At 46.0% G+C, this 18,082-nt stretch overlaps 1 protein-coding gene across 1 annotated transcript in view; it reads left to right on the plus strand.

The window, feature by feature from the left end:
- Window positions 1-18,082, plus strand: part of ABCC2 (ATP binding cassette subfamily C member 2) — a 72,695-nt gene that overhangs the window by 14,824 nt on the left and 39,789 nt on the right. Inside the window, exons 3-10 of the mRNA XM_075533919.1 lie at window positions 506-631; window positions 2,927-3,061; window positions 3,601-3,702; window positions 4,185-4,240; window positions 5,032-5,266; window positions 7,181-7,344; window positions 8,223-8,400; window positions 16,964-17,218. Of these exons, the coding sequence (XP_075390034.1) occupies window positions 506-631; window positions 2,927-3,061; window positions 3,601-3,702; window positions 4,185-4,240; window positions 5,032-5,266; window positions 7,181-7,344; window positions 8,223-8,400; window positions 16,964-17,218 (1,251 nt within the window). The remainder of the gene's footprint in view (window positions 1-505; window positions 632-2,926; window positions 3,062-3,600; window positions 3,703-4,184; window positions 4,241-5,031; window positions 5,267-7,180; window positions 7,345-8,222; window positions 8,401-16,963; window positions 17,219-18,082) is intronic.

The following is an 18,082-nucleotide window of genomic DNA, read 5'->3' on the forward strand; positions in this document are numbered from 1 at the left end:
CAGCAATGTATGAGCATTCTAATATCTCCACAGCATCTTCAGCGTTCACCATTTGCTGTTTTTTGAATTGCTATGAGCGTTGGTGTGAGATGGTATCTCTTCATCACTTTAATCTGTAGTGAACGTGAGCATTTCCTCACAGGATTGTTGGTTGCCTGGATGTCATCTTTAACAAATTGTCTGGTCATGTCTTGTGCCCACTTTTTGATGGAGGTGTGTTTCTTACTAAGATGTTATCATTTTCTATAGATTTTTGAAATTAGCTCTAGATCTGATATATTAATACTTACTATTTTCCCCCAAATCTTTGGGTTTTCTTTTTACTCTTTTAATGAAACCTTTTGATGTACACAAATGTTGTGTTTTTAGAAAGTCCCAGTCTTCTGCTTAGCGTATGTAGTGTGGATTTTTTTCATTATGTACTGCGTTAGGGCACTCGTCTGTCCCTGATTTTTCATGGATGATGCTTATGGTTCTAATAGTGTTTTGTTCCTCCCCTTCTTAGGTGCTTGTTGGATGTCTTCTAATTCTAGCAGCCATCGAGCTGGCCTTTGCACTCACAGAAGATTCGGGACAAGCCACGGTTCCTGTCATTAGATATACCAATCCAAGTCTCTACCTGGGTACATGGGTAAGACCACTTTCAGCCTGTTTACCTTCTCTCCACCTGCAATCTTCCAGCTGAAAAGTACTCTTTGGGCATGAAATTAAGACCAAATTCATTTTTGAAAAGTCAAAAGAACATCTAATACAGTCTTACATCATCCATAAGAACCTGAAGCAAAGGTTAAGTGATAGAGCTGAGGTTAAAGTACAATCTTCCAACAACTGACCCATTGCTCATTCTACTAACCCTTATGTCTTTCCTGTCTTTGAGGGCACTATAAAATGGCAAAGCTAGGTTAAAAGGGAGTGAAACTAAGTCTACAAATTATAACTCTTCAACCTCTTTTGAGCATTAATTTATAACCTTTCCCCCTAGGATTAAGTATCAGCTTTAAAGACTAAGGTGTATATCTTATGTCCTTGTATCTTACTAAATAAGGATCATAGATCAGATCTAGGTTTCTTGATGCAAAATAAGTTTTAAACGCTATAAATATTCTTTTTAATGGTGACTTCTAATTGGTGATTCTAATCAGTGGAGGCTAAAATTATGGCTTTAAATCCGATGCCAGAAAGTACTATCTCTCCTGTAGACGTGTAGGCCCCGCATAGTATTCGTAGGGACCCTGGCGGGCCTGTCAGGTACGCGGTAGACTTCACTGCAATGTCAGGGGTTCAAACCCACCAGTCACTCGGCTGGAGAAAGATGGAACTTTCCGTTCCCATAAAGACTTACAGCCCCCGAAGCCCTAGACAGAGTCACTGTGAGTCGGAACCGATTTCAGGGCAATGGGTTGGTCTTTTGTTTACATAGTATTTAAACAAAAGTTTAATTGAGTGCCCTTATTTTGAAAGTAGAAAATACCACACTGAAATCTTGATTTCCAACCATTTTTGAGAGATCACAACATCTGGCATGCATGCGTCTACATTCCCATGGGGCTGTCGTCAGCTGGGACTGAGTAACAGGTGCTCATCCCAGGCTCTGCCCTGTCCCCTTCATGGAAGAACCTTACCTGCCTTGTCGTGGAACCAGTTTTTATTTGCTATCACTGTACAGAACAAGGTAGTGTGTTCTGGAGCCGGCTCACACAGCTCTTCCCAACTCTGGGTTTCGTGACACCATTCAGAGCTTGAAATCTGTCCTGGTGGGAGTGTTCACAGATGCTGTTTTCAGGTGCCATCGAGCCTTTTTCAACCCATAGAGACCCCAGGCACAGGAGCACGAAATGCCCTGTTGGCGCAGAGGGTTACATGTTAGCCTGCTAACTGCAACGTTAGCAGTTTGAACCTACCAGCTGCTCCTCTAGAGAAAAAAAACGAGGCTTTCTGCTACCACGAAGAGTTACAGCCTCGGAAAACCACAGGGGGCAGTTGTGTAGCCTCACTAGGAGTCAGAAAGGCCTGGATGGCAGTGGGTAATTCACACAATGACATAGGCAAACCCCAGCATTTGTCTTTCAGCGCAGTACTGAGGCTTTTCATGAACTATATCTAAGCGAGATCATCCGAGGCAAACTTTTCATTTGAATTGCTTCGTTGGAAATGAGAAAAGCTTGGTAGTTCAGCAAGGGAGGGGTAAAAGAGGAACTGAGAGCAAGGGTGCAAATAGAAAGTAAACGTTTCAAAAATAATGATGGCAACATATGTACAAATACGCTTGATGCAATGGATGTGTGGATTGTTATGAGAGCTGTAAGAGTCCCCAATAAAATGATCTTTTAATTAAAAAAAAAGTTGACAGTTCAAACCTGGAGATGCCTTTGTAGACAGGTCTGGGGTCTTTTCCTAAGAGACCACAGTCTTGAGAAACCCTGCACATGTGGGGTCACATGAATCAGAGCTGCCTGGATGGCCACTAACCGCAGTAACAAGCCTAGAATTGTTTTAAAACCAAGGCATCTGTCCGTCAGAATATGCCCGAAGCTCCTTTCCTGGGGTCTTCCAAAGGTTTTTATTCTGGCTCCCAAGGTAATTCCATGAGAATGCAGACAGTGATCCTCAGAGGTCCAGAGAAGCATGGGGCACTGAAAGGGGCCAGCGACGGTATCAGGGAAGGAACGTACAGTTCGACGTCTGTGTGTTCTCTGCCTGGTCAGAGTATGAGAGGCTTTCAAGATGCCTGTGGACAAATTCTGTCTTCTCTTGATCCCATTTCTCCACGAACTTTCTGAAGCCCCTAGGAGTTCCCACAGGGTCCTCTCCCAGCCCCAGCCCCAGGCCCACCCCCTCTTCTCTTTGCCTGACCGCCAACAGCCTTATCACCTTCTGTACTGGTTAGTGACCTCTGTCTTCAGAGCTTGATTGCATGTTTCTCCAGCTCCTGGTGTTGCTGATCCAGCACAGTAGGCGATGGTGTGTGCAAAAGGATTCCTGGTTCCTGACCCTCTTCTGGATTCTTTCGCTTCTCTGTGGCACTTTCCAACTTCAAACTCTCATCCGGGCACTCTTACGGGTAAGAACTAAAGAGAGAGTGACATCAAGCGGTAGCGCGGGCAACTGTTAAATTGGAGGAAGTGGCATGGCTTGAGGATGGACTTGCTTTCAGGGGATTTGCTGTGACTTTAGCTTTATCGCACCAGAAGAACAGACGCATCCATGTTGGAATAAGTACGGCCAGAATGGTCCTGGGACGCTGAAAAGGCAGGACATGGTCACACAGACCCACCATTCTGTGGAGGTGCCATCCAGAGAGACTAGCCCCTAGGGAAGGACATGCTTCATGAAGTGGAGGGTCAGTGAAAGCGAGAAAGCTCCTCAGTGAGGTTGACTGCCCCAGGGGTTGCAAGGAGGAGCTCAAAGGGAACCATTGTGGGGATGGGGCAGGACCGGCATGTGTTGTGCTGTTTCACTTAGGGTTGGCTGTTAGTCAGAACTGACTCCACAGCACTCAACAACAACAACAACAACACACACATACTGCTAAACGTAGAGATAGATAGATTTAACTTGAGTAAAAGACTCATTTTCTCTCCGTATTTTTTTCTCTCATAGGATGGATCTAACCTGACCTACTCCTGCCTGTTCTTCATCTCTTATGCATTCCAGTTCCTGGTCCTGATCCTGTCGTCGTTTTCAGAAAACACCTCATCAAATGTGAGGCCTTAAATATGCTTGCCTAGTATCGTACTTAATTCAGTGGTCTCTTGACAACTTAAACTTTGAAATGTCGCGGTCTCACGGAGCCTGGCTTCAGGTAGTACAAAATACTTTATGGCACTAGGAAATAGGAGGGTAAATATAGTGACTTTGCCACTGATTTACCCATCTTCAACAGGACCAATTGATTTATACATCTATGCCAACAAATCATATTGTCATTCCACTGGTGACCTGAGCAACACATGGGGTTGCCCTGAGTCACATTGAGTTGACAGTTGCTCGGGCTTGGGTTTGGGTTTTGTCTTTGGCTGACTGATCCAATAGCTCCCAATTAAATGTCTGTTGATCAACCGACTTCAATGTCATAGCTAGCTTCTACCACCTCCTATCTAGCACAACCAGTCTCTGATTTTTAGAGCCCCACAGCATTTCCATGTCCAATTGATTTACTTTCTAATTTTTTGTGTGTCTTGCAGAATCCATCAACCACGGCTTCATTTCTGAGTAGTATTTCCTTTAGTTGGTATGACAGGTAGGAAATGGCTGGGTTGTCTAGACCCCGCCCCACCTCACGCTTCTGCAAATGATGAAAAGCATCATTTTCAAAAACCAACCAAACAAACCCTCCTGTGGCCTCAATTTCTCCTCCACTTAGTTAGCGTCCCAGAACGTTAGAGGTCAATGGAGCTTAGTCCCTGTGTTGAGCAGATGGGATGCTGAAGAGGGGATGAAGAGGGAGGGATTCATACTTGGCAGTCTGGGGTTCCACAGAAGTAAAGAAAGGAGGCAGTAGGCTGGGAAAGGGGATGCCCGGGGACAGGCAAGTGGTTGAGCGCCTGCATTCCTATTAGCAAGGCTAAAATCCAGTTAGAAATTAGTGAAAATAAGCGCGTACCTTAGGTTAAAACTCGCTGATCTGGAGAGACAGCGTGGAGGCAGACGCCAGGTCTACTCCACTTCTGAAGCCCATCGTGGAAGCACTGCCAGGAGATGCCTGGGCAGCAGAGAGGCAGCCAGCGTGAGAGGAGGAAAAAGCAGGAGGAGAGGGCGTGGTGATCTTTTGACCCGTAATTTAGTCATGTCCCTTCTCCTTCCCTTGTGGTCTTTTCTGCCTCGGTCACCTCTCCTCACTTCCTTTGCTCCTGTCCCTAATCCTGTCTCAAATTTAAAGGGGCAGGGGTGGGGATGGAGGAAGCGAGAAGTCCCATCCCCTTGTCCCTTCATCCCAGATTAGGACCCAGACATGTTTGAGTAGAGAGGGTGAAGAGACAGCGCCCTGGTCCAGGCTGGAGGGTCCCAGCTTGTGGATCACTTTTGTTCCAGCATCATTCTGAAAGGCTACAAGGAACCTCTGACACTTGACGATGTCTGGGATGTCGACGATAGCATTAAAGCCAAGGTCCTAGTCAGCAAGTTCGAAACATGCTCCATGGGCCACCTGTGGAAGGCCAGGGAGGCATTCCAGCGACGGAGGCAGAAGTTCTCCCAGAAGAAGCCGGAAGCCAAGCTGCATGGCTTGAACAAGAACCAGAGTCAAAGCCAAGATGTCCTCGTCCTGGTAACTGTCCCCTAAGTCCCTGTGGGATTGTGCCTCTTTGGCTCAGTGTCATCTGAGGTGGTGTCTTTCCATTTTTACAGCTCTCTAGACTTGTCCTGGCATTTGTGAGTCACAGTCTTTGCAGTACCTTAGTCATGGACAGACGGGAGTAGAATGTGCTTGTCTTTCTCCTTGTGGATGCATTTGAAATTTCCCATAGCACTTAATTTGTTTATTTTTCCATTAAAAGGATAAATAGCACCTTAGCATATACCATAGGAGAACGTATGCCAATTGTACTTTAGAGTCTGCCCCTTGGTGGGATTTAGCGTTAGCCGCTAAATTGTTTATCCTCTCAAAAATATCTTTTGAGCACCATTGTGGATCAGAGACCATTCTGGGCACTGAGTCCCAGGAACAAGATGGAAAGGATCACCAACCTCAGCGAGCCAGAAAATGCACAGTAAACCTGAACCTGCTTTCCTCTCATCACGATCGCTAGGAGAGCTCGAGGTATACACGCTACTCAGAAAACAAATGCAATGGTAGTGGCGTGAAGTGTTTAATAGGGTCATGGGGGCACTTCTCAGAAGAGGTGGCATTTGAGCAGAGATCCAAATGTGAGGAAAGCCCAGCGGTAGGATGGTCAGAGGGAGCATATTCTCATCAGGGGGAACAGGAGGGTGAGGCTGAGCAGGGAGCCAAGTTGGTTCCTTCAGAGAATTGGAAGAAAGCTCTGGAGCCTCAGGAGAGAGGGGAAGTGTGGCATGAGATGGGATGAGATGGGTTAATCCATATGGTCCACAGTGAGGAGGCTGCATTTTAAATCTGATGGAGAGTGAGTGGGAGGTTTAGGGCAGAGGAGTCTTGTGATCTGATTTATATTTGTTAAAGACTCCTAAACTAAAAAAAAAGAAAAGACAGACGTAAACAAGTGGCCTATATATCAGAAATCTAGGGCACTAACAATGACTAATAAAATCGCTCACCGAGAATAACAAGCAAAAGCACTTGCTTGGACGGCTGTCTAGCAAATAGATGAGTGTAAGGTGAGGTGCAGGTGAGAGGTGGTTGGGCTGGGGCAGTCTTCCAGGTGAGAAAGACAGATTCAAGTCCAGATTGGACCCTAGTGGGAGAAATGGCAAAGAGGGGTCACCGAGGAGCTAACATGTGGGGGTCCTGCTGGGACTCTGGAGCATGTAAGCAGGTCAAAATAGAGGAAGACGAGTGAGTGGAAAAGCTCCCAGAGCAGTCACGAGCAGGAAAACAGCCACAGCAAGAAGGTGGCTACGCACATGCGACCTAGTGGCATAGTAATGAAGCTCTGAGCTTCGAACCAAAAGAAAGACGGTCATTCTGCTTCCATAAGGGTGACCGCCTGGAAAATGGCATGGGCCAGCTCTGCTCTATTCCAGGCTCTCTGTGAGTTTAGACCCACTTGACAACCGTGGGTGTTCAATGGGTGAGCATCTAACATTGACGGTACCACGGCCATGCCCGTCACTCACAAGACTGCCCCTCAGCTGCCTACTCAGTCTAAAAAAAACCCAAACCACATGGCCCTTGGGTTGATTCTGACTTATAGAGACCCTATAGGACGGGTAGAATTGCTCCTATAGGTTTTCAAGACCACCATTATGAGTGTAGAAAGCCTCCTCTTTCTCCTGAGCTACTCAGTGGACTCTGCTTTTGTGTGCCGGTCTCACCAGCTGAGTTGTCTAATCCAAAATAGGTCACAAGGGTCAGTTAGGAGAGAGGAGACTGGCAGTGGCACCCGTAAGAGTGAACTGGCAACTGGGCAGTGCCAAAGAGAGCAAACGCCGGACCACGTGAGCGAGGGGGTTCAGAGGCTTACCGCTCTGGAACCGTATCCTGCAGGAGGAGTCTCACTCTACGCAACTCTCTGTGTGTCGTGTTGTTTGGTTTTATCTCTAGGAAGAAACTAAAAAGAAAAAAGAGGAGTCTGCGGGCACGAAAGATTTCCCCAAGTCCTGGTTGCTCAAGAGCCTCTTCAAAACCTTCTACCTGGAACTCTTGAAATCGTTTCTATTGAAACTCATATATGACATCCTTGCTTTTCTGAACCCTCAACTGCTGAAGTGAGTCGCCAGGCCTCCTTTGTCTTCTGGGCCCTCCCGCTCGCCTCTCCTCCCTGTCCTTTTTGACCTTAGTGGATGCAGTCAGGAGCTTCTTTCCCACTTCCACTTGAAGATGCTCATGGCTTTCCTCCACCTTACAGCATTGTCCTTGTGAAATGTGCAAGACAGTTTTTTTTTTTAAAGATTTAAGATGATGTTAGACTTTAGTTTCTCTCGTCTCTTTTCTGCCCTCCTCGAAACTCAGAGATTGTGTTGGGAGCTCGTTACTGGCACATGACATTTCCATAGACTGAGCTATGTCCAAGAGGTGGGGCAGCGTATCCCAGGAGAGCCTTTGAACATAGTGTCTGGATCCTTATCTCCCCCCCCCCCCCCAGTCCATGGAAGTTCAGGTTAATCTTGATAAGACTTTTCAATCCTTTGGCTGGCGGTGATGGGATGGACCACCTTCTGGGAGGAAGTCCTTCAAATTTATGATGAAGACACATCCTAATTCCTTTTCAGGCTTTTGTTATCCAGAAACCAGTCGACTGGTCCCCCACACCCACCCATAGAGTTCATATACCAAAGTGAGGGGCCACCGCACTGTAGTGGCAGTCAAGGGGAGCACTTCCTTCTCATGGCCGTGAGCCATCACGCTGCGCTCTTGCCATTCCCCTCCATGCAAGCGCCAGAGCGCCGAGCGAGCGAGCTTACTGTCCCAGGCAGGTACAACAAGGCACGGGTATGGAGCTCAGATTTCCCAAAGTTGTTGGCCACACTGATGACGTAGGTTACCCATGGGCCAAGGGCAGGGCAGATGACCTAGCTACACACAGGGAAGGCAACGAGTCCTCAGCGGCCGCGTGACCATCACTTGCTTGATTTTGCTCCGGCAGATTACTCATCTCCTTTGCAAATGATCGGGCTGCGTACCAGTGGACCGGTTACATCTACTGTGTCCTTTTCTTCGCCGTGGCTCTCCTCCAGTCTGTGTGCCTTCAGAGTTATTTTCAGTTATGCTTTATGTTGGGCATGACTGTACGGACAACCGTCATGGCTTCTGTGTATAAGAAGGTAAGCAAAACACATCAGGTATCACCAACGAGACAGCTCCTTGAAGTATTCCAAGACGGAGCGGGGAATCATTGTACTGTTATGATGTCGTGATATGATAGTATTGACAATGGAAGATTCTTTGCTTTGGGTTAGCCATCCAGCTTTTTTTTTTCTCTTCCTTTAAAGATGTTGCTTTGGAAACGCAAAGGTAGAAAGTGTTTTCAGAGACAGAGTGGGGATGGGAGGTGGGGATGAACTCCTGAGAAAAGCTGGCAAGCTGGCCAGCTCTCCTGCCCTACTGACCAGCCTTCACTCCCGTATCTGCCACTCCCATCCTTTCCCTACCTTTCTCCACAAGATATCCTGGGAAAGAATATCAGATCAGCAAGGAAGAAATGGTCAAAAGTCAGCACTTAAAAGCAGTTTGGTGCACCCACCTTGATAGGAATACAATCTTGCCAGTGGCTCTGAGCATGCGCGGAGAGGCAGGGCTCTGTTTCCCAGGACAGCTTTTGTGTAGTGCGGACCAGCTTACCAACCCCTCTTCTGCCTGCCTTTTTTTAGATCTGTCGACACAAGTATATTCACTCACAGAGTTCCGTGGACTTGCAAGTTTGTCCATTTCTCTAAGATAATTGGACACATCTTCACTCTAATACATTCTTCTTGTTTTCCCCTTACTGTTTCATGAGGGCTTCCTGCCAATGCCTTTGTTTAATACATTTACAGAAATATTGCAAGAATAGTAATAACCACTCTAGTATACTTGTCACATAGATTTATCTGTTGACACTTGGTTTCCTTTGTTTTATTTTTTCTTAAATTTTAGTAAATCATTTTTGGGGGACTCTTACAGCTCTTATAACAATCCACATATCAATTGTATCAAGTACATTTGTACATAGGTTGCCATCATCATTTCTAGAACAGTTTCTTTCTGCTTGAGTCCTTGGTATCAGCTCCTCTTTTCCCCTCCTTCCCACCCTCATGAATTCTTAATAATTTATAAATTATTTTTATTTTCATCTTTTACACTGTCTGCTGTCTCCCTTCACCACATTTCTGTATTCTTTATTCTGCCCCCCCATTTCTGTATTCTTTTTTAAAATCATTTTATTGGAGGCACATATAACTCTTATCACAATTCATACATATATTAATTTTGTAAACCACATTTGTACATTCATTACCCTCATCATTTTCAAAACATTTGCTCTCCACTTAAGCCCCTGGCATCAGCTCCTCATTTTTTCCCCTCCATCTCTGCTCCCCTTCCCTCATGAACCCTTGATAATTTATAAATTATTATTTTGTCATATCTTGTACTGTCCGACGTCTCCTTTCACCCATTTTTCTGTTGTCCATCCACCAGGGAGGAGGTTATATTTAGATCCCCATAATCAGTTCCCCATTTCTACTCCACCCTCCCTTATCCCTCCCTGTATTGCCATTCTCACCACTGGTCCTGAAGGGATCGTCTACTCTGGATTTCCTGTGTTTCCAGTTCCTATCTGTACCAGTGTACATCCTCTGGTCTAGCGAGATTTGTAAGGTAGAATTGGGATCATGATAGTGGGTGGGGAGGAAGCATTTAGGAACTAGAGGAAAGTTGTATGTTTCAACATTGCTATACTGCACCCTGACTCGCTTGTCTCCTCCCCGCGACCCTTCCATAAGGGGATGTCCAGTGGCCTACAAATGGGCTTTGGGTCCCCACTCCGTACTCCACCTCATTCACAATGATAGCGTTTTTTGTTCTTTGATGCCTGATACCTGATCCCTTTGACGCCTCCTGATTACACAGGCTGGTGTACTTCTTCCATGTGGGCTTTTTTGCTTCTGAGCTAGATGGCGTTTGGTTACCTTCAAGCCTTTAAGACCCCAGACACTATATCTTTTGATAGCCAGGTATCATCAGCTTTCTTCACCACATTTGCTTATGCACCCATTTGTCTTCAGCGATCATATCGGGGAGGTGAGCACACAATGATATGATTTTTTGTTCTTTGATGCCTGATAATTGATCCCTTCAGCGCCAAGTGATCACACAGGCTGATGTGCTTCTTCCATGTGGACTTTGTTGCTTCTGAGCTAGATGGCCGCTTGTTTACCTTTGACTCTTTAAGATCCTAGATGCTATATCTTTTGATAGCCGGGCTCCATCAGCTTTCTTCACCACATTTGCTTATGCACCCGCTTTGTCTTCAGCTATTGTGTCAGGAAGGTGAGCATCATGGAATGCCAGTTTACTGGAACAAAGTATTCTTGTGTTGAGGGAGTACTTGAGTGGAGGCCCAATGTCCATCTGCTACCTTAATACTAAACCTAGAAATATATGCACATAGATCTATTTCCCCATCCTAATATATAAATATATTTACATATAAACATGCCTATATTTAGACCTCTATAAATGCCCTTTGCCTCCTAGTTCTTTCCCTTTATCCCACTATCAGGCTCAGCCTTCATTTGGGTTTCAGTAATTCCTCTCAGTTACATTACCCTTGATCATGCCCTACCAGTCCTCCTACATCCTTTTCACCACCATTTTGGATCACTTGTTGTTCCCTTGTCCCTGGGTTTGTTAATATCACTTCCTTTCCCCCGACCCCCTCCTCTTCCATGTCCCCCCGGAATTGTCGATCCCATTATTTTCTTCTCCAGGGTCTTCATCCAGTCTATGTTATTTAGTCTCTTTTTAAAAATTGTGGTAAAATATTAGGGAAAAACTATCATTTTAACCATTTGTGAATGAGGCATTCGGCAACATGTATAACAGTCACTGTGTTGTACCAAGAAGCCCTGGTGTCGGACTGGCTGCATGTGGGGTGCTCAGGTCAAGTAGTCGTGTGAAGCCACCAGCCTGCACCAGGGAGAGAGATGAGGCTCTCTACATCCAGAAGGTTGAGGTGACCCTCTTAGAACCGGAGAGGCAGGCGCAGTTCTGTTCTGTCCTACAGGGTCCACTGGAAGTCGGAACCAACTTGAGGGCAGTGAGTGAGTGAGATGTTGTACAACCATCACCACTGTCAGTTTCCAAAAGTCTTCATCACCTCGTAGCCCTGTGGTGGCGTGTGCAGCTGCTAACCTTAAGGTCAGTGGTTCGAAACCACAGACTGGTGCTTTTAACTACAACTCCTGTGGCATGGGAGAAAGATGAGGCTTTCTACTCCCAGGAAGAGCTATCATCTTGGAAACCCACAGGGACAGCCCGACCCTGTCCAAGAGCGTCCCTGTGAGTGATAAGTAACTCAATGCAGCGTTTTTTGTTTTTTAAACTGAACTCAATGCCTCTGAAGCAATCACCCATCGTTCCCCCTTACACCCAGTCTGTTTATCTCTCGTTCTCCTCCAGATATTTCCTATTAGTGGGACCATGTAACAGGTGCTCTTTAGCCTCTGACTTACGCACTCAGTATGCCTTTGGCATTCGCCTGTGTTGTCATGGGCATCACAACTTCATTTCTATTTATGGGTGAATTATTCCATTGTATATATACCACATTTTATTTATTTTAATAAATCATTTTAGTGGTGGGGGGGCTCTTGCAGCTCTTATAACCATCCGTACATCCATTGTATCAAGCACATTTGTACATTTGTTGCCATCATCATTTCCAAAACATTTTCTTTCTACTTGAGCCCTTGGTATCAACTCCCCTATTTTCCCTTTCCTCCCCGACCCTTCCACCCTCATGAACCCTTGATAATTAATAAATTATTTATATTTCATATTTTACATCATCTGCTGTCTCCCTTCACCCACATTTCTGTTGTTCGTCCCCAGTGGGGCAGGGGGTGGGGTGGGTTGTATGTTGAACATTGCGATCTGTTTCCCCTTTCTCCCCCCTGTCCCCCCACCTTTACCCTATCCTCATGGTATCACTACTCTCATTATTGGTCCTGAGGGGTTTATCTGTCCTAGATTTTGTGTGTCGAGAGCTCTTCTCTGTATCAGTGTACATGCTCTGGACTAGCCAGATTAAAAAATTATTTTTAATTTAATTTTTTTTGACTAGCCAGATTTTTAAGATAGAATTGGGATCATGGTATTGGGGGAGGAGGCGGGGATTAAAGAACTAGAGTAACGTTGTATGTTTCATCGGTGCTATGCTGCACCCTGTCTGACTCATCCCTTCTTTGTGACCCTTCTGTGAGGGAATGTCCAATTGTCTGCAGATGGACTTTGGGTCTCCATTCTGAACCCCCACCTTGTTCGCATCAAAATGGTTGTTTGTTTTGGGTCTTCTGATGTTTGATACCTGATCCCGTTGACACCTCATGATCACACAGGTTGTTGTGCTTCTTCCATGTGGGTTTTGTTGCTTCCCTGATAGATGACAGCTTGTTTAACTTAAGACCTTTAAGACCCCAGACGCTGTATCTTGTAATAGCCGGGCAACATCAGCTTTCTTCACTACATTAGCTTATGCACCCATTTTGTCTTCAGTAATTTTGTCGGGAAGGTGAGCATCACAGAACGCCAGAGTATTAGAATAGTGTTTTTGTGTTGAGGGAGGACTTGAGTAGAGACCCAATGTCCATCTACTACCTTCACACTTAATCTATAAATATATATACAAGGAACTATAGCCTTACTGTTATATATTAATATATTTACATATGAACATGCCTATGTTTATACCTCTATAAATGTCTTTTGCCTCTTTGTTCTTTCATCTATTTCTTTTTACTTTCCTCCTGCCGCACTATCATGCTTGACCTTCATTTGCCTCTCAGTAATTACTCTTGGCTACATTGCACTTGATCCAACCCCACCAGGCATTCTACACTCTCTTCCACATCAATTTTAGATCTCTTGTTGTTCCCTTGTCCCTTGGTTTGTTGTATGCCACACTTAAAAAATATGTTTCTATTGATAGATGCTTGGGTTGTTTCCATTTGGGGCTGTTGCAAATAATGCTGCATGACCATTGGTATATACATATCTGTTTGAGTTTCTGCTTTCAATTCTGTTATATCCCCACTATGGATTTAATTTTTTTTTCTCTTAGGATTTGGGAGAAAACCTGCACCTATTGGTTTTCCATTCAACCAATCATACACATTTTAGTTTGCGACATTGATTGCAATCCTCACAATGCAGCAGCACTTATCCCACTTCCTCCCCATGTTTGCCATTTCTTTCCTACCCTCTGAACTTTATCCCTGGGGAAACATTGCCCTTTGTTCTTGGATGATTGGAGTGCTTCCCCCTGATGGTGTTCATCTCACAGGCCTATCTATCCTTTGGCTGGAAGTTAGACCTTGGGAGTGAAAGAGATAAAGGTTTTTTGGTGTTTTTTTTTAAACATTTTATTAGGGGCTCATACAACTGTTATCACAATCCATACATATACATACATCAATTATATAAAGCACATCCATACATTCTTTGCCCTAATCATTTTCAAAGCATTTGCTCTCCACTTAAGCCCTTTGCATCAGGTCCTCTTTTTTTCCCCCTCCCTCCCCGCCCCCCCCCTCTCATGAGCCCTTGATAATTTATAGATTGTTATTTTGTCATATCTTGCCCTATCCGGTGTCTCCCTTTCCCGCCTTCTCTGCCGGCCTTCTCCCAGGGAGGAGGACACATATGGATCCTTGTAATCAGTTCCCCCTTTCCAACCCACTCACCCTCTACTCTCCCAGTATCGCCCCTCACACCCCTGGTCCTGAAGGTATCGTCTACCCTGGATTCCCTGTGCCTCCAGCTCCTATCTGCACCAGTGCACAACCTCTGCCCCATCTAGTCCCGCAAGGTAGAATTCAGATCATGGTAGTTGGGGGGAGAAAGCATCCAGGATCTGGGGGGAGAAAGCTGTGTTCTTCGTCGGTACTACATCGCACCCTGACTGACCCATCTCCTCTCCTAAACCCCTCTATGAGGGGATCTCCAGTGGCTGACAAATTTTTTTTAAGGCATTAAAAGATCCAAAACAAACAGTTATATCGATGAGAAAGAGGGGGGTGGAGTGGAGACCCAAAGCCCATCTGTAGACAATTGGACATCCTCCCCCCCCCCACAGAAGGGTCACAGGAACGGATGATTCAATCAGGGTGCAGTATAGCATTGGCAACACACACATCATTCCTCTTGTTCCTGAATGCTTCTCCCACCCCAGTCCCCAACCACTACCATGACCCGCTTTTACTTTACAAATCCGGCTAGACCAGAGTACACACATTGCTACAGATAAGAACTCTGGACACTTGAGATTCAGGACAGATAAAAACCCTGAGGAACAGTAGTGGGAGTAGCGATATCATGAGGGTAGAGGGATGGGGGGCTGGTGAGAAAGGGGGAACCCATCACAAGGTTGAATATATAGCACCCCCAGGTGGATAAATAACAAAACTGTGGGTGAAGGGAGACAACAGACAGTGTAAGACATGAAGCAACAACAGTAATATATAATTGATCAAGGATTCAAGAGGGTGAGAGGTGGGGGAGGAAGGGGAAAAAAGTGGAGCTGCTACCAAGGGCTCAAGTAGAAAGAAAATGGTTTGGGAATGTTGATGACAACATACGTACAAATGAGCTTAATACAATTGAATGATGGATGGTCATAAGATTTGTAAGAGCCCTCCAATAAAGTGATTAAGCGTTAAAGGTTAACTTAGGGGCATAGTCTCAGGGATTCCATCAGAGTCTATCCAAGCAGTAAGACTGGTCTTTGATTGTTAATGAGTGTTGTTCCACATTTTCTCCCATCTGTCAAGGGCCCCCTTTCAGAGTGGCTAGGCAGTGGTAGATGGGCACCCTCTAGTCTGGTCTTCGGAGTTTTGAAGTAGTGTAGCTGGAGCTCGCGTGGTCCCGTGTCTTTAGCTGAATTGTTCCCATGGGTCTTTAATGCTCTTCACTCCTCTTTGCTTCTGATGGGGAGACACCGGGACTTTCTTTCACCTTAGCTGGCCACTCACAAGCTTTTAAGACCCCCTCCCCGATGCGACTCGCCAAAGTAGGATGTAGAATATTGTCCTTGTGAATTATGTCTTTCCAATTGACCTTGATGTCCCTCCAAAGAATGGACATGAGTCCTCAGGCCCAGCAACTCATTCTTTAAAATGGTTTGGTTATGGCTGAATGGTTTTTGTGTGTGTGTGTGACTTTGCTCTGCATGTTCTGCTTTATTTCTGGATATAGTTGCAGTGCATAGAAGAACATGCGAGGGGATATTCCCAGTCAAAGCTGGCTGTGGTTCCATTTCGCCCCCTGCTTCCACCCCCTGCTTCCATCCCCGTCCGCCCCCATCCACCCCCGTCCACCCCCGTCCACCCCCTGCTAAGCTTGAGTGTCTATCAACGTGTCCACATGGAGATGATCACCGTTTGTGTCATGGCTGGATTATGGTGACCGTGTTTTACTTTTATTTATTTCACGCTTGTTTGCCTCCCGGTTTCTTCCGTTGTCTTGGTCCCTTTGTGCTGACTGGCTCCCGAATTATACAGGGGCGTTTCTTTCCCTCAAGTGCATGCGTGTCGTCTCTTCCCCCCCTCCTCCCGCCCCCCCGGTCACCTTCAACAGTGATTTTTTCTGTACAAACCTTGTCTTGACTTTTTACACGAAGGGTCTTATACCACATTCATCCTTCTGTGCTCGGCTTACTGCACACAACGCAATGTCCTCTAGCTGCATCTGTGTTACGCGGCGTTCTGCACATCTATGATGATCCTCTAAGATTCCCTGCCTCTTCGACTGTCTTCGCTCTCTCAACTCTGGCTGCTCTGAGCCCACAGTGGAATACACTTGTGCAGGCATCCTTGTAAGTGACGGGTCTGTGGACACCAGCCTCTGAGCGCTCTCACAGGAAACAGGAGTGTCTGTGGATGGATGGATGGATGGATGGATGGATGGATGGATGGATGGATGGATATTGGCCCCAAATTACTAACAACAGACAGGTCCACCGGGTGAGCCCGGCAGCTCTCTTCCGTTTCACGACCTCTGTCTTGGTTGGGCATGGTTTCAACTCCTACACTGGTATCTGCCTCTGACTAATGTGGCCACCATCAGAAACCTCTTTTTCCCTTCCATTTTCCTCCCTCCCCCCTTCTCTCTTCTTTCCTCCTCTGTTCCTTCCTCACCACCTTCTCGCCTTCCTTCTTGGCATCAATATTTGATCTCTCCTTACTGCCGCATGCTCTGATTCTGTCAGGGGCTCACGGGGTTCACATAGGCTAGAGAAATAGAAACACAACCGTCATCACTCAACGTCATCCATCTCATCATGGAGATAAGCGGAGGGCATTATGTAACACAGAGAATTGAGTCAAGGTAGGCTTCTCAGATATGCCAGCTCAAGGGACACCTACAGGGGAACCTGAGCGTCTTCCAAGCCAGCAGAACAGCACACATAGAAGAGGATAAGGGAAGGTGGGAAGAGGGAGAAAGAGTGATCACGGATGACACACCACTGTGAACGGGTTGGAAGTGAGACCAAAGGCACGATCCCTCTGAGAAATCATGTGCCTCTGGAGGGCCCCGTTGTATTCTGAGCTCACTTCCCTTTCGCCCCTCACCCCTACCCCAATGTCCTTGACTTTGCAGCTGGGACCCATTTCTAATCTTGATATTTAGGCGCTGACCCTCTCCAACCTGGCCAAGAAGCAGTACACCGTCGGAGAGACGGTGAACCTGATGTCCGTGGATGGCCAGAAGCTCATGGACGTGGCCACCTTCCTCCACTTGCTGTGGTCCTGCCCACTGCAGATTATTTTATCAATCTACTTCCTCTGGAGAGAATTGGGACCCTCCGTCTTTGCAGGTGTTGGGGTGATGGTGCTTCTCATCCCAATTAATGGGATCTTAGCCACCAAGAATAGAAAAATTCAGGTAAGGAAACCAAGCCGCGCTGGGCATCTATGTCATCTTCCATGTATCAGCTCTTGCTAATTCTGCTCTCGCTCTTTCTGAGAGCTTGAGCAAGGTCAAGGGGGTTGAAGACTTTCTACTTTTCCCAATGAACTTGACTTTTCTATCTTCCGATCACTCTTTGGGTTTATCTAGTCTCTCCTTCTTCATGTTTGAGGCCAGAACCTGGTTGGAGAGGGAAGGGTTATCCCAGAGGCTTTGCTCATAATTCTTCCACTCTGCTTTGCTGGGCTCTCCTCCAGACAATGATTTGGCTCCTTGCCTGTTGCTAATAGCAATAAAAACCAACTACATGGAGCAGTCACACGAGTGATGCAGCCTTTAAGCCTAAATTCTAGCAATCCCTCTTGCTACACCTACTTGGACAGCTCCGTCGGGCTCCTTAACTCTGTCAGAAATGCATAGTTGGTTGGGGGAACTCGTTGGTGAGAATATAGGATGAATTCTTCATCCCTTCATCTTACAAATATTTATTTTAAAATATTGTATATCTTACTATTCTGGGAATACAGTAACAAGTTAGACAGATAAATGTCCTACTCCCAGAGTAATTGCATTCTACCTGGACGTACTCTGCAGAGAGCTAAACTAGGTGATGTGATAGTGAGTGGATGGGTGGTTGTTTTCTTGGAAGGTCTGAAATGGTGTCAGTGAGGAGAGAACTTGTAAGGGGCGATCGTTTAATGACACGAGCCTAATGGAAAGGAACAAGATTGAGAAAGGGTAAAGGAAGAACAACCTGGCAGCCTGGCAAAGGCTGTGAGGGCAGAAATGAGCTTGGCATGTTCGAGAATCAGAAAGAAAGCCAGGTCGGCAGGAGTGGAG

The sequence above is a fragment of the Tenrec ecaudatus genome, chromosome 16 (assembly GCF_050624435.1).
Source record: "Tenrec ecaudatus isolate mTenEca1 chromosome 16, mTenEca1.hap1, whole genome shotgun sequence".
NCBI classification, from domain to species: domain Eukaryota; kingdom Metazoa; phylum Chordata; class Mammalia; order Afrosoricida; family Tenrecidae; genus Tenrec; species Tenrec ecaudatus.